General features: G+C 45.2%; 1 protein-coding gene across 3 annotated transcripts in view; it reads right to left on the bottom strand.

The window, feature by feature from the left end:
• The window catches only part of LOC120898750 (tyrosine-protein kinase Src42A), an 89723-nt gene that overhangs the window by 63111 nt on the left and 9717 nt on the right, over positions 1–16895 (bottom strand). For all 3 annotated transcript variants that reach the window (XM_040305075.1, XM_040305065.1, XM_040305054.1), the window contains exon 3: positions 10104–10198. In XM_040305075.1, coding sequence (XP_040161009.1) covers positions 10104–10198 — 95 coding nt within the window. The remainder of the gene's footprint in view (positions 1–10103; positions 10199–16895) is intronic.

Below are 16895 nucleotides of genomic sequence, written 5' to 3'. Positions count from 1 at the left end.
GATAAATCGGTCGCAAACCTCTGCCCCGTTCGCAGCACCGGACACACCGCAGGCTCAATAATTTATTGATACGTGGCGCGGGCCGCGATCGTTCCCTTTCCGCTTCGTCCGTGGTGCATCATCCGCAAGCGAGCATCAAAGGGGAGGTTGGATGGGGCCGTTTCGCCCGAACAAATATTGAAAATGTATTGGCAGCTTGACGAAGACGACGACGACTGTACGCGCAAATAATGAGACACATTCGGGAGAGACAGTGTGTAATTTGCATGGAAAGCGAAGGAAAAACTTAATGTAGAACTTTACAGTGCGCGCGTCCTTGCTGGGGAGGGTACACGCAGCGAACAATCGATCCGCCCAATCGGTAATTGCACATTTAATGCCAATATTTGCGGGGCCTCTGGCAGTTCTAGGCTTTAACATGCCGTGCCACAAAACCGATGGGTGGAGGAGAGCGCGTCAGCGCAATAAAACAATATTTGTCCGCGCAGCGCGACAATACACACCAACACACGAACAATTGCACAAATTTCAATGTCAAAAACAAAGCTCGCCTACAAAAGGGTCTCGGTCGCCCCTGGCGCCCGTCCCGAAGGATACATATCTCATATTTGCATTTGCAGCCCAACCCACCACACCGGTTGGTTGTATGGATGGACGTTGACGTTGGCGCGCTACCATTTCCTAGTCGCATATATATTCGTCCGGCGAAAAATATTTACACAATTGCTGCCGGTACCGGCGGCGGTTAAAGGTAGTTTACGACGAATGCCCGCGTTTGCACGAGGCCAAATTATAGCGGAATTAATTAAGATGCGACCGAACGGCGAACGTGGACGGGGGGGCTGTTGGCTTCCCCAGTGCCGATGTCGAACGATTTTAATTATGATAATGTAAAACGATATAATATTGATGTGATGTTGATGAAAGGGCATGCCTAATGCTGTTGACACACACGGTGGTGGGACCGCGAAGCACCGAAGTGCAGTGTCCGCAAGATGCGCAATCGTTTGACGGAAGCAAAACATCGCTTTTTTCCTTAAACGACGGAATTAACAGCGGAACAGCGGAAACAATTAAATGCAACTGGGGTAAACGGGTGGGGAGCAAATTTGAAGGTTGTAATGCCATTTTTAGTGCCCAAAAATGTTTAAATTTCATTACAAAATCCAAACATATTAACATATTTGGATTTGGAGAGCGGTTTCGTAGCAACAACAATATCCAATACTTCTTCACAATTTACTCTCTGTTTAGCGTAACCTTAAACTACTCGTTCGAAAGGGGATTGAGCAATTCAGAATCCAAAATCCATTAGCCCATTTTTCCAGGTCATTCTACTGATCGGGACAGTTGCGAAATGGAAACAAGTGGAGCGATCATAGGCACGGGCAGCGGCGGATATCGCAAAGTCACTCGAATTGATCATATCTGCCGCCGCGGAGCATAACAACGGGCACACATATGTATGTGCCAGCACAAGAAACGCGACCCGACTGGTGTACCGTTAAATTTGTCGTATTTATGAAGAAAGGACTTGGCAAAAAAACTCAAAGAGAACAGTTGGTGAGGTCAAAGGCCTTGGACAGATAGTTGCGTTTAAAGCTGGAAGGGAAAATTCAATATATATTGCTTTGTTGCAACAGAGCGTTGTACAAAACGATGCCAAAACAATCTTACATAAGGCTAGCATTGGCCAACAAAAAGCGACCAAATCTAGATCTTCCAAATATGTTCTTTACTTTCCGTCCAAGTTACCCTTCTTCCATATGCCGGACATAAAGACGATCCAAACAAAATTGAAGAAAACTACTCACACACCACGTCTTCATCAGACGACGCGCTATTGAACTGCACTAACAATTATCGATCGCCACGTTCCAATCGCGGTGGCAGGAATGCTGCTTCGTTTGCTTGCGCGCTTGCCTTGCTGAATGTAAAAAGAAGCCCCCACACCCACTTCACCCTTCGCAAAGACGATCTTGTGCGGGCATCGGGTCGCCATGACATTCGCGTTGTTGCACGTCTCATTACGTACGTCTCGGAAGCTTAAGCATGTAGCACACAGAAACACACACGCAGACTTGTTAGACGGAAGGTCAAATGTGACCCGACAAACATTCCACGTGAGAATCGAACAAGAATATTTTACAATGCCGGAATCAAAACCAACCATTTCTAGAGTCCGGGGAGGTATCTGTTGGGACATTTATCACCATTTGTACCAAAACATACCGACATGCATGCTTACTCGACAATCAATAAGCGTACACCGTACAGAAACAAGTAGGAAAACGCAAAATCAATCATATGTTGAGGTAAAGCGGACTCCAATCCATCCACAAACACACGCACGCAACGGTAACGGGGTTTTAGGGTGGGTGCGAAATTCGGCTACACTTCCCGTCGTCCCCGGCTGACCCTGAGGCGGCGAAGCACGGATGCATGGCACGCAGGACACGACGCTGGTTTTGTTTACCACCAAACGTTCCTTGGACCCGGAGGCAACGGACAACAATACCTCGAGCGCGCGCGCACACACACAAACCACTGGCTACGTGCGCCGGAAGAGGTACAACTCCAAATCGGAACCAAAGACTCTTGGTGTTCAATGGTGATGATGATGTTCCGAATCAGATCCGGATGGTGTTTGAGGGTAGAATTTGTGGTAGAAATTAAAAATGGATGGTATCATTTGATGGTTTTGATCAGCAGAAGGACGGCATAGAATCGGCGGTACGAGCATGGCATACGGAATGGCTTCTTAACAGAGCATTTCAACATATCCACAAGGTAAACATCACAACAACATATTACTTTTGTTTCAACAATCATCATCAAAAAAAAAAACTGTTGCAGAGTGCAAATATTTGACTGGAAAGTCCTCAGAAATGTCCATCCAAAGCTGCCAGCCATCAGCTACTCTCCAGCAAACCTGCAACGACTTCTTCCGTGCGTTTCGCACATAAAATTCGATTCGGAATTGGAAAACCCCACAACTGCGGGCAACCCCACGAGAGGGAGTGGTGCATTAAAGCAACTACCACTACGCGCGGTCCATAAAGACTCCTTCTCCCCGCGTGGTCGTTCGGTTCCATCAACGCCATCGCACCATCAGCTGACGAGCCCAATCATGCTGATTGAACTGTACAGTTGACCGACTTCAGGGCCACCGAAAGGCAAGACGAAAGCATGCCACCACTGCGTCCCAACGGAACACAACACCTCCGTGCTCCGTCCAAAGTGGTTGTTTCTGCGTAATCCTCAAGCACCCCAAAATACAACCACCGACAGCTAAAGGTCGTTGGGGCCGAGGGACTGAAACAAAAATGAATCCTGCACACCAGACACACACGCACACACACACACACACACACACACACACACACACACACACACACACACACACACACACACACACACACACACACACACACACACACACACACACACACACACACACACACACACACACACACACACACACACACACACACACACACACACACACACACACACACACACACACACACACACACACATAGGGCATCCATTCCGTTGCCACTTACACACTTGGCTCATTACCATAGCGAGAAAGGTTCTGCCCTTGACAGTGAACTGGCGCAACCTGATGGAGCGGCGAAACGTCCACCCATGCCACGAGACCCGGCTTTTCTTAACGGCTTTTGTTCGTGACCGAGTAAAAGGTCGTAATGTGGGAGGCATCTTTCCCCGGCCGTTGCGCAACAGTAACGAAGTATCAAAAAAGGGTTGAATGATGTTGGGTTTCTTTTTTTTGGTAACCACATAAGGACACCAACCGGTCGGTACTTTAGAGAGATGGCACTGAAAGATCCCACAACATGAATCAACAACTTCGTGCACTTTAGTGCTAATTGAAAGTTGTTGCTCTGTATCTATACTTGCTCTGCTGAAACTGAACTACCAAAAATTGTCGACAACGCCTGAACAAATGTGTATGCTTCTAATTTAGCGTAATCGTTTCCGAGAATCGATGGAGGGCATCGCCAACGGAGCTGGCTTTGAAAAAGTTGTTCTGGTTTTCCCACCCGTCTAGATTCTGGGGCTCGTGTTAAAATTCTTTCATACGCATCGAAGGAAACTACAATCGAACGAGATGATGAATCAGAAACACACGACCGCACAACGCTCCCACCACCCACATCCCCCCAATGTCGACTTGTTTTGTTGTCTGGCTTGGGCGAAGGCCGTACACGAACACGAATGCAATGTTGTGTGCAAGCTTGAACGTGCTGCGCACGAACGGGCAGTGGGAATTGCCTATCTTCAGGCGCTTATTTCGAGGAGATCGAAGGTACAGTGATGGCTAAAATCACCCAGAGTCAATTCAGTAGTTGCTCGTTATTTCATAATTTTAAATTAATAAATTAAAAAAAAGAGAGTGATGCAATTTCAACACCACAGATCTGATAACTTGATTTTAAAACACTCAATAATGCATGTTAGTGAGATTCATGTAGCAAAGTTTCACAAAAAAAACTCAATTATTCAACAGTGTTTTTCATTCCGTTATTGGCTTATTTCAATTTGTCAAAGTCTTCTTCATGCCATTTTGAGTACCATCGAAAAACAATCATAAGACAAGTTAAATGCTGCAACAAGCTTTTAATAGCATATGTTTAGAATCAAAATGAAATTGAAAAACTGGAAATGTCTTGCATTAACACCCAATCTGTAAAGTACATTGCCGTAACTACTATCGGACAATACTTCCAGCGTTCACCCTACGTTTACGACGACAGTATCCACACATCGCGTTACGTTTCGTTTTATCACATTTTCATACCCATTGATGACACACCGAGCAATGACTATTAAAAGCCATGGGGTGCTTTTGACCGGTGCAAAGTGAGAATTGCATGTCACACGATCATAAAAAAAATACACTTGATCACAACTTCCACGCGTATGGACAGGTTGGTGCATTGTGCACATTCCATCCGATTGAAAGCGCACGGAAACGTAAACAAAATTAGACGCAAAAGGCAAAAAACGCATGATGATGCGTTGTGTTCAGTAGGTCAAAGTGCACCGCATACTTCCTCCCGCGCCCGATGAGGAAGCAACAAAATAATGCCAACTGTTATATAAAAAACGGCCCGCTACGCAACGGGGAAGTGAGCGGATCGCCGTCCAATCCAATCCGTCATAGTACACATATTTAATAACACACTTACTCCACACCACTCCGGCGCGGCTCTAATCGGCTGGATGAGCACAAAGGACGTGCTTGGCAGGCAAAACTTCGCCGCTACACGCTACAGTGCCTTCTGCTTTGGGTTGCTTGGCAAACCGAGCAAACCCGGGGGCGAATATTTCGACAATCGGTACTATAGAGCGGCGGCGCCACCACCCGGTAGCGAAAACACATGCAATCGCACAACCAAACCCACTCGCACACGAGCTGCAAAAGCCTGCAAAAGGACAGTTACAGTGCGCGAGCGGGGGGAGGGAAGGAAATGGTTTCGTAAAGACTCGTGAAACGTTAAATTTACCCATTAGTTCGACCAACGTCTTTTGGACTAGATGGTCGACTAGACACACACACACACCCAGCCGCACATATGGTGCGATACGTCTAAGCGATGTAAGCGGTGGATAATTCGAAGCGGAAGTTACCGAGCAACGAAACCATGGCGGCAAAAGCACATCAGTCGTTATCGTTGCTGGTGTAGTCATCAAGTCATCGTTAAATGGCGCTGTTCTGGTACAACATCCTCTAGGTTTTTGTGTATCATTACATGGCCGTTGGGCGCCGGTAGAGCAAAACTGTTTACCATGGCACAATTTATCCGCGCAGGAGCGCAGGTGGTTGAAGGACTTCATCAGCAACGACACAACAGAAGTGTTTAATTATGCAAAAGCTAAAGTAATGTAGTGTCGTTCTATAAAAATCTTACATAATTATCATTACAGTTGATAGCAAATCAAATTGAAGTGCATACTTTTTGCTAAATCCACGACCATACATCCGTCAGAATTCCAGAACCAGAAATATAAGATATTCGTGAAGATGTTTCTATTTTCTTGTCGTTGCCATCTTTTTCAACAGATGTTGTGTATGTTTACTTTTCTTTTCTTTTTTAAGGTTATTGTTGACTTCGCCAAATGTGTCTTATATACATTTTAAACCACACCAGGTAAACAAAGTTGGAAGAATAATCAACAAACCAATATTCAAATAAATACGGTTAACAGGTACAGTTAAAGGATTTGTTACTCTCTTTTTTAAATGTACAAACTAACATAAAGCATTACTGTAAAATTACATGTTATGCAAAGGTTTTCGTACCTTTTTTCAAACAGCGAAATCAAACATTTAATGCCTTCTACACTCGTTTCGTATTTGTTTGATGCAAATGAAGGGAAACGAGCAGTAGTTGAAGCTTTAGCATTTACGAGGCATAATGTACTTCATTTCATGGTACAAGTATCAAAGGTACAGTACGGTACAATAACTACAATTACATGCCAAAAAGGTAAAAAAAGGAAGTTGAATAAATCACCCCCGAAAAAAATCGAACTCAATTTCCCGCAACTCATTGCGCGCGGCTCTGCTCGGAACGATTTGTCTTACTGGAACATTCAGGCACATGGTTCTATGGGAACTGAGCCGGCGGTCGAGAACGTAAACATGCTGGCGGCCTCGCTCGGTTTTATGGGAGTTTCGTTTACGTCGGTACTAAACTCTTTTACCCGTGGTTCAACGTTCCACTATTGTGTTGTTCACTAAACAAGCCGCCAAGAAGGAAAGGGACAGCAAGTGAAAGGGTTTTGAGGCGAAGTTCAAAAATAGTTTTCTCCTCTCGTCCGTGAAAGAAACTGTGTGCACTGTTCGATCGATTCCAGTTTACTGGCCGAGGGAGTGTAGTTATTTTTCAGCTTCACTGTTCACTTCAACATGAGGTACATCCTCATCATCATCATTTATCAATTACAGGTTCCATCCCAACTCCTCGAAGTGAGTTTGCACCCCAACTGGACTGCGCTTCCTCAGCGTCCATCACCAACAGCTTCATGAACTAATTTCTCTTGCTCTTTCACCGGGACCGTGGTAGGAAAAACGGTTCGGTTTACCAGTGGTGGTCGTCTTCGTGGCTGGTGAAAAACATGCTCCACGCAGCGACGTACCTCATGTTGGACGCCACCAAGGTTAAACCGCAAGCTTCGTTTACCGCTCACAACGTTAAAAAACTCCTTCCTTCCAACCGCAACATCGAAGCTAACGGACCGTTGAAACGGACACAATCTTCCAAACAGCTCAGAAAAAAACACAACAGCAAAAAAATGTAACTAGAAAAAAAGAGTAAGTGAGCTGCAAAGATTCCGGATGAAAAGGAAACGGGTGCGAAGCAACAGCCAAGCTCAACGCAGCAAAAGTGAATGCATGAGCAGCAATCATGCCGAAACGCCACCAACATTACAGTGCAGTTTCGTGCCATCATCTTCATACGAGACCATGGACTGGCCGTCGTTTAAATTATGCTGTATGCCTCCTGTATGAATGCACTTGTTTATCATCAACCGTGCTCTCGCTTTTCTTCGCCCAGCGGCTTACATTTTCACTCGGCAAAGCAAAGGAAAACAAAACAAAAATGGCCGGGAAGCGGGTGAAATGCGTAAGGAAAGTTTTGGCTTTAAATTTTTAATTTTCACTTTTCTACAGGTCGTTAGCTTTTGAGAGGGGTAGGGTAAGCAGAGCGGACAGCAGTAATTCAAAATAAGGCGGCATCTTTTGTCGGCAGTCAGACACGAAAAGAGGATAAAGTTAGGAAAATGATAATAGGCAACCCGGTTGTACGTGAATGGGTAAATTTGATGCAAACGTTGGCAGCGCGTTTAGCAATTAAATTGTCAATCTGTTTTTTACAAAAGTGAATGGAATAGACGACAAGCGAGAGCTGAATAAGTTGTTTATGTTTGAATAACCTGTAAATATAAGAGAAGCTATATTAAACATATCTATTATCGACACTGCTTCACTTTCACAGCCTATTCTGCTTATTTGTTATACTTCAAGGACATTTTTGTTAATTTCCCATCGTCCTATTTCCGATGGAAGCAAACCGCTGTAAAAAGCTGCTGGAAAATGACACCGACCAGACACGGCAACTAATTTATGCAGCGTGTGACCCGACCCGTGTGGAACGGGGCGCAGGTGGATATACTTTCGTTTACCTTAGCATATAATCGAAAATTTAATTATTCATCCTTCAGAAACTCCGGCACCGGCCACACCATCTGATATGCTAACCTCAGAATGGAGATGTTCACGTGGGAAATTCAGTTCAAGCGACCTACATACTTCCCTTCCTTCTTGAACCAAGACTCATTTTCATCTCCAGCAAAGCGCTCGTGCGCTCCACATCTTAACGTTTTCCATGGAAATACTTTACGCTTTTGAAAACGAAAAATCCTTCCCCATCCCCATTGCAAACCACCTTGAACCGTAACCGTCTGCACCGCATGTTTGACCCATCGCGTTAACCCTTGGAGAGCCGTAGTTCAAAGAAAAAAACGCGAGTGAGCGCGAGCCTAAAATTTGCCAAATCCATCTCTCCTTCTTACCAACTGTTTTGGGACGCGGTGGCTGCTGCTGCTGCTGGATCCACGAGTTGAACTCGTTGCATATTTATCTTTATGCTGCTGTTGGGCTGGGCCCGTGTTTATGCTTCCAACACGGACGGCTCACCAATCCGTGCAACAGCTGGCATCGTTTTTTGGGGAGCGATGTTTTATTTTTGTTTCCGACTTTTCGAGACGATGGGTCACGGCGGTCGTTTTCCATACGCTCTCTCTCTCTATTTGTTGTTACTTTCAACGAAGCTTGTTCCAAAAAAACAACAATATAACCCCTTATTGAACGTGTTGAAGTGTACAAAAGCAAAATACAACCGTGTGCGTATGTCTTTAATATGCGTGTTGCTTTTGCAGCATCTTATTACTTCGCTCAACTCAGACAAATTGGCGAGACTTTCTGCTGCTGCTGTGACGGTCCCATTTGGGAGATGTAAAACTATGCAGCGCTGTTGCTTTTCATTAAGACGCCGCGCGCCTATTTCCCTCCGACCGCTGCGTTGTTTGTGCTCTACTTTGCCGCACCCGGCGGCACCCGATTACCCGAAGATGGTTTGGGCTGGGTGCACGCGTTTTTCATCATCTGCTTCAACGCGGGTCGTTGCACACACATCTTGATGCGGCGGCGGCGATCTTTTGCCCGCACACGCACCATATGACGATTGCGATGTGGAATGCGTTTTTTTCTTTCTTTATTTAACGATGCCCAATTGTTTGTGAGCAGGGAGGAGGGACGATGATTTAAATAGCGTCCAAATTCCAGCAGAGAGCGAAGCGCAGAATGCACTTTCCACACTGGGATTTCCATACCGCAGTGTGTGAAGAAAGTGCGGCCTGATGAAACAAACACAACAATGCATGTACGAGCAAATGCGTTGATGTAGTAGTAACACGATTGGCCTCCGATTTTCATCCAACGGTTTATGTTCAAATGAGCAAAGCTCCGAAAGCAAAAGATGAGTTGTTGAGGTGCCGAAACAACAACCTGAATGCTCAAATCAAATCACCGACCAAAAAAGGAGGAGATGATTTAACACGTTAAGCCGATTGCACCGACAACACGATCGTGTGCTGTAAAGTGCTGAGCAAAAAATCATAAAATAATCAGACCGTGATTGATAAATGAATTAGTTTGCAGAGCACGAAACGCGGGTCGCGCGGCATTAGCTGCACTCACGCGAGAAGATTAGACGAAGGAAACCACGGCGAGCATCGCGCAATCGGCCACTGAATGGGATTTACGGAGTGAATCTTTGAAAGGCAACACTAACGAGCAGGCTAGATACATGTAATTAATAGCTGCAGATAACGCAGCCGGCGATCGAGGTCTAATCAAACATTGGGTGGATCGTCGTTTGTCAAATTCAAGCTGAAGACTGTTATAAAAGTGTTGAGAAACATTCATCGCTTTAAAATCGAATAATAAAAAGTTTTTTTGGGCCTGTTTTTGATAGCAAAAAAACTGAATTAAAATAGACAATACTTACGGTTCCGCTTCGATGGATTTCAATTTGGCAACGTAGTTTGACGGAATGTAGCCTTCCTGTCGTGTCTTTTTACTGCGAGCTAACCACCAGTCTCCCTGTGGGGCAAAAAGAGTAAGAACAAGAGAGGATAAATCAATGAGAATAAGCAGAAGCTATTAAACGAATGGTCGAATCAGGAACCCAGTTGAGAATTTGTTAATTATCGATCGATTCATTAGCGATCGAACGATCGATCAGCAGCGGCGAGCGGCAATTAGAACTTTCACGCACAATCAGTGGTGCGTTTTTTTCCTCATTCACTCTCTAATCTCTTCCATCGTTAACCTTCCACTATTCTCCAACTACAACCCCAGAAACGGTTTCTACCATATGTGATACGGTTTCTACCGCTTTCTGTAGGGTTTCCTCGTGTGTGGTACACCAGTGAGCACCTCCGTGTAACACGCACGATTGGAGCTGCCAATGCACTTCAGGTAAGCACACATTTAGGTGAACGGGACCGGGCCAGGGCTAGTGAAAATGTACCATACACCCTAGCTAACACTCGGCACTAGCAGCCGTTCTGTGTGTTTTGCACAAACCGGAAGCAACCACTTGTAATTGTCGCCCGATGCAGCTCGGGCTTGTGGGAATGTATGCGAGTTGTTGTGTGTTATGCACACTTCTTACGAGTAACGTGCGCTCGCGTTACGTTTCGAGAGCGATCGTGTCTTGCCCCCGTACTCGCGTGCACTTGGGATTGGATGACGTGTGCCAGTGTATTTTCAGTGAAGTGAATAATCGTCAAACATACACGCCGGTAGTGGTAGTGCCCTTCCACCTACAACACACTGGTAGAGTGAGGGTTAGACAAAAGGCCCAACAGGCTATCGATGTATCCATTCGATCGACATGAAGATATGATCTAAGAACAGGTTTAAAAGAAGACTAAGAAAAGTTTTTGGATTTAAAATAATCATCAATCATAAATTACTGTGATCATAAAGGTTCATTACACAAAAAAGATAGAGGATTTGTAAACAAAAAACTAACTTTCACATATGTTTCAATACCTAACATTAGAGCCAAAAGACAAAAATTAGAAGTAATATTAAATTCTTTTAACAAGAACAAGAACATTTGCCACACCAAAACAATCAGGACGAATGCAAGAGGTTTCATCAGGTAAAAGACCATAAAAATTGTTACTTGTTCACAATAAAAGTATTAAACCGTGTGTACGTCATCTGCTGCAAGCAATAAATGTTTGCAAAATTACACCAGACGCGGGGTGTAAAGTTGTCTGCAATTTGATGTGCAATTTCTAACAAATAACGCTTCTCCACATCTCTTCATCTCATGCGTCTATTCGTACAGAAAGAAAGACATTTCTACACTTTATTTGATGCGCCAAATGTTTATTGGTTCAATGATGTTACACGTCGTACACGGCCCCTTTCAAGAGGAAACATTGGCCCCACGTATCACGCAACTTCCTGGAGAGAAGGGAATACGAACCTCCGCTGGACAGAAACAGATGAATGCCGGGGCCGATTTGCGCAAAACCTGCGACGACCTTGGAGCTGGTGTGGTCAGTACCCACATTTTATCATCACGCCACGCTTCATCGACCCCTAGGAAACAACCACCCGAGTCGGACACATCAGAATGGCACCAGCCAATCGTTTCCTTTCATTTCATCTCCTGAACACATGCAGCAATTGTTGCACACGAGAAAGAGTGGGTCTGTGTGCATATATTGCGGCGGCTGGCAGCTTGCCGCAAAAACCCTTTTTTCCCCTTTTTATTTTGTTTTGGAGACCACCACTTTTCGCACCGTATAACTGGTGCAAAACAATGCAACACACAGCATTTTGCGCCCTGCACAATCCACCAGCGTGAGAACTAAGCCAACCCTCCACACACATACACACACACACACACAGACGGAAGGACGGACGGAGAGTCGGGTCGGACCGGTGACAGCCGTGCCGTTGTTACAACTTTTTTTATTTGCTTCATTCTTATTCCCATTCGAATCCACCTGTTTTTATCGCACTGTCCGTGTGTCTTTCGCTACAGTGCTGGTCACTTTTTGGTGACATGTTAGTTCTAGGGCTTTTTAAACATCAAAAACTATTCATTGCATTTGATTTGGACGCAACAACCGTTGCAACAAAACAGCTCGAAAGGAAACATCCAACAAAAAAGGTATTTATTTCATGGATTTCATCAATTGAATACAAACAATTATACATTTTAAATTTGTTTTGTTATTTTTTTCTTCGGTTAAAAATGATTAATAGTACATATGACTACTTATAAAACGCAACAAAACAAATCATCCGAACAATGTTTAACCTTTCTTGACAATATACTTCAGCAAATGCTTCAGCAAAAAAATCAATATTTTATGAGTTAATCTGATCGCGCCTGCGACAATATCGTCGTTTATTTGCATTCTTTTTCAGGCTGAAATAATCAAGACTGAAAGTCTAAGTTTTGTGTGTGGTTTTGTATGGAGTGTTGACATGATTTCAGCCGCCAGTTGTCAAACTCCATATAAAACAGCTGACTGATATCGTGAAAGCACCCAAAAAATGAAATTTTCCTTAGAAAGGTTGTGTAACAGAAACTATTCTTATCGCTCATTAAAGCAGCTTTATGATTCTACCGTAATATTCAAACGGAACAATGGATAGCATAAAACACCATTATAGCTTCCCCTCACATTGCACCCTTTTACGTCCCACACGGGCCACACAGTGCGAAATATTTCACCGGATAGCCATTTGTCAGGCAACAGAACGACACAAGCGATCGATCCGGTTAGCATCCGGTATGGTCAAGCCGGGTCGGTCGTGCTTGTCCGCTTGAAACAAAATGGCACTGCTACAATCGCCGGACAAGGATGACAATGAGACCGAACCCCGTACTAAACGTACATTCGCACGGAGTGTCTGTATGCTGTTCTGGGCTGCCGGGCTAGGAGGAGAAGATCATCCGCGAGAGAAACGAATAGAAATAGTATAGGCAAAAGGTGAAAATATACAACAGCGCAACAAATATAGCAACAAAACGATTCTCCTCGCGCACACAAACACACACATATACATGACTGGAGCAGCATCGAGTAGCTGGGACAGGCCGAAGTAGCAAAGTCAGCCAGCCGGGGCCCATGTCGAGCGTGAGCGGATGAGATGTCTTCCCAAACCGGTTCCATTCCACCATCATCGTTGACGTGGGGGCCGTCTGTCGACAGTAGAAGAACAGGGCGAGCACATGTAAGGTCAGATGGCTCCATCCCCAACGCCTCCACTCCACCCAACCCGTGTGCCACACTCCCTTGGTCGGTTGGTCAGCACGGCAAGATAATCAGCAAGGGTATGTTTTTGGTGTTTCAGCTTTTATCAAAGTTCGCCGACGCGTACTTATGTACATAGGCAACTAGAAGCACCAAGAATCGGCCTTGCAGAAGTGGCAGAAGTGGCGTTTTGATAATTGAAATATTCCACGCCCCAGCTCTAACGCTCACACACGCGCACAAGTACTACATTATACGTCCCGGATAGGAGCAACACACCCATGATGGATCGGCCTATGCTGCTTCACAGGGCATTCCCAAGCGTTGTTGTTGTTTTGGAGTACGAGGAGGTCCCGCAGTCCATCATTCAACACAAACACACACACAATGAAGCGAGCACCATATTCCAAAGACCGATGCAAAGCACGTTGTGGTGGTGGTTGTTGCGAACAATCGTGCCCTCGTGTCCCGACATTTATTATACCAAGTCTCACCAAGCACCAAGAAGTCGGCAAATGGATTCAAAACCTCCGGGAGACACGCGGGACCATGGCTTGGGACCCAGCGCAAAAGGAAAAGTCCGGTTTGGACGGAAGTCAGCGACTGCATCGCTGCGTCACTTGCTTCATTCTCTCACGTTCTGTTGGAACGGGAAAGCGACGGATCGGATGGGATTGGGAGATAAGGTTTGGGAGGAGAAAGCAACGACGACGACGACGACGACGTTGTTTATGTCACATTAGGCGTACGAGAATGCAAAACAGCCTTTGCTGTTTGTTGATCAAAACCGTTTCTTATGCTCGCGCTCAAACTTATGCAGACCAATGAAAGGGTAATAACGATTGGACTGATTGTTTGCATTTCTTAGAACTTTTATATGACAAAGTGCTATTTGATTAGTGTCTACAATTGCTGCACTCATAATGTTGAGATCACTGAACATTTATAACTAAATTTTAAAACAGTAAATATATTGTAAAGAGACAACACAAATAATATTTCAAAGAATCACGAATTGCTTGCTAATTGTCCTATAAAGCTTTTACAAGACTCAACAACATTTTAAAAGCAACTAATTTATCTGACAAACATAACGCTTTGCCGCAATCGAACAGCATCGCATGAGCGTGAGTAACCAAACCGGAACAACTAAAAAAGAAGGTTAACAGCCGTTTGTACTGCTCATAGCACACAAGCACACGCACAGACAAATTAATTTAATTCACGCCTAACGCTACTATACGGCGACCAACGGTAATCGATCCGCGGCGTGCCTGTGTGGCTGTACATTTCAAATGCAAAATGGCCGATGACTTCCGTCGCATCGCCAGTCCGGGCCTGTTCCCGGATGATTGACGTGTTTCGAGTTCAACTCCAACGTTGAGCCACGCTGCTGGCGTGGCCAGAGACGGGGTTAGAAGATTGCGCGACAATAAAATGATCACCACTGTTGTCACGACCACTTCGAGATTTCTGCTAAATAAATTGATCGCTTGCAATTTCTGCCCAGTGCATCTGATAGTGAGCCACGTGCAGCAAACACGGTGTGGTGCATCGATACAATCAAGTTGGGAATTTCCCACGGGAGAATGGCTTTAATTTATTGTCACTACACGTACGCACTCCCAACGGGCGAACCGGTACTGGCAATGCAGGGACGTGATTTACACATCGTGCAGCAAGGTTAGTACTAGTGGTGGGAAAAGTTGGCAAACATCCGTAGTCGACTCCTATCATACTCGTCTGGAATCGCCCGGAGTCGCTCGGAGTCATCCAGAGTCATCCAGAGTCGTTCAAAATCGGAGTAATCCGGGGTCGGAGTAATCCAGAGTCGGAGTGTTCCGGAGTCATCCAAAGTCAGTTGAAGTCGGTTGGAGTCATCCAGAGTCATAGTCTTCCGGAGTCGGAGTCGTCTGGAGTCATCTGGAGCCTTTAAGAGAAGTTTGAAGTCATCCGGAGTCATTAAGAGTCGTCTGGAGTCATCCGGAGTCGTCCAGTATCGGAATCGATCTGAGTTGGACGGAGGCAGTCGGTCGGACTCGGACACCGACCGGATTCCGGACGACTCCAGCTCCATACAACTCTCACTACAGACTACTCCGACTCTGGGTGGAAATGGTCGAAGTCGGATCAGAATCGAGGAGGCGCTCCTATGAACACACCAGTAGTTTGAACACATAAAAAAGCTTTTCTCTTGAATGGTTTACTAACTGGAATTTCCTCTGATGCATCATCTTCTTATCAGCATGCTTCTTCTAAAATGTTGACCAAAAAGATACTAACTTGGATGCAGGAATTTCCTCCGATGCATCATCCTCTTATCAGCATGCTTCTCCTAAAATGGTGAGTGAATACATGCACTGAAAGTCCTTCTTTCAAAGGATGTGCTCCATGTAACACAAAACATACTTAACACCTAAGCTAATTGAATGTTCAAGCTTCAAAGTGTTGCTTTAAATCGAAATCTCGTCATAAGCAAATTCCACACATATCAATCATATTCTCCTGCTAGTAGCTTCACTAAATCAGCAGGCACAGCTATAATCATATACCAACACACCAAGCGAGTGAACAAAAAAAAACAACTCACATAATCCACACGAAGGAGAAAGTAAACTGCAACCGTTGCTTTGCTTTCGTTTCACCCCAGCTTCGCTCAACTACCAGCCTTTCCGCGTGTCTACATGATGCCCATCGCTAGGGCTAGGGCACGGAACGCGCTGCCGCACCGCCATTTAGCTCGGGCCATTATCTAATCAACGCAACCGGGTCCGCCGGGACGAATGCGCTTCACGAGGCGGAAAAAACGGCAATGGCAATGAAAGCATAACCGGCACTCCCAACCGCCACCCGCACTAGGAGTGTGTGGCTATGCATGCGAACGCTGAGCAGACAGTTCCTTCTTGGCACCGTGTCTCCCCGGCTCCGAACGGAGACAGACCATCCAGGGCCTTGCGATTTGATGAGCCGGCGCACGGAACGACCAATCATCATTGCAACGATTTTTCACTTCTACTTGGTACAGTGTGCTTGGTGGGGTGCGCTTCTGCCGCGTTTGACTTTTCTCCGGCTGTCGCACTCCTTTCCCTACGTTCGCTTCGTTTGGAGCATATGATTTGCGCCAGGGAGAAACTTTCGTTTCCGGTGCAGACATGGGCCGTCCTGCGCTGCGATTGCTCATCGTCGTGGTCATGTGTTGTCCCTTTATAACGGTATGTGTGTGTGTGTGTCATGCGAAACTGTTTCCATGACTATACTAAAGGGTAAAATAACAACAACATGACATACACCAGAGGAATTTGGAGCATTATGGTCTTTGTACAACATGCAGCGAGATTTGTTTATTGAAAGCACAAAATCCAATAACATTGCAATTTTAAAATAAATTTATTAACAAAACCTTGCATAAACTAAAACCAAAAAATGAGCTCGATGTTCACAGTTGAATAACAATTGTATGAAGCCTAATTTAATCAATTGGTTACGGTAAACTTAAGCAGCGCATAGTT

The sequence above is a fragment of the Anopheles arabiensis genome, chromosome 2, assembly GCF_016920715.1.
Source record: "Anopheles arabiensis isolate DONGOLA chromosome 2, AaraD3, whole genome shotgun sequence".
Classification (NCBI taxonomy): domain Eukaryota; kingdom Metazoa; phylum Arthropoda; class Insecta; order Diptera; family Culicidae; genus Anopheles; species Anopheles arabiensis.
This window is presented reverse-complemented; position numbering and strand designations above follow the sequence as displayed.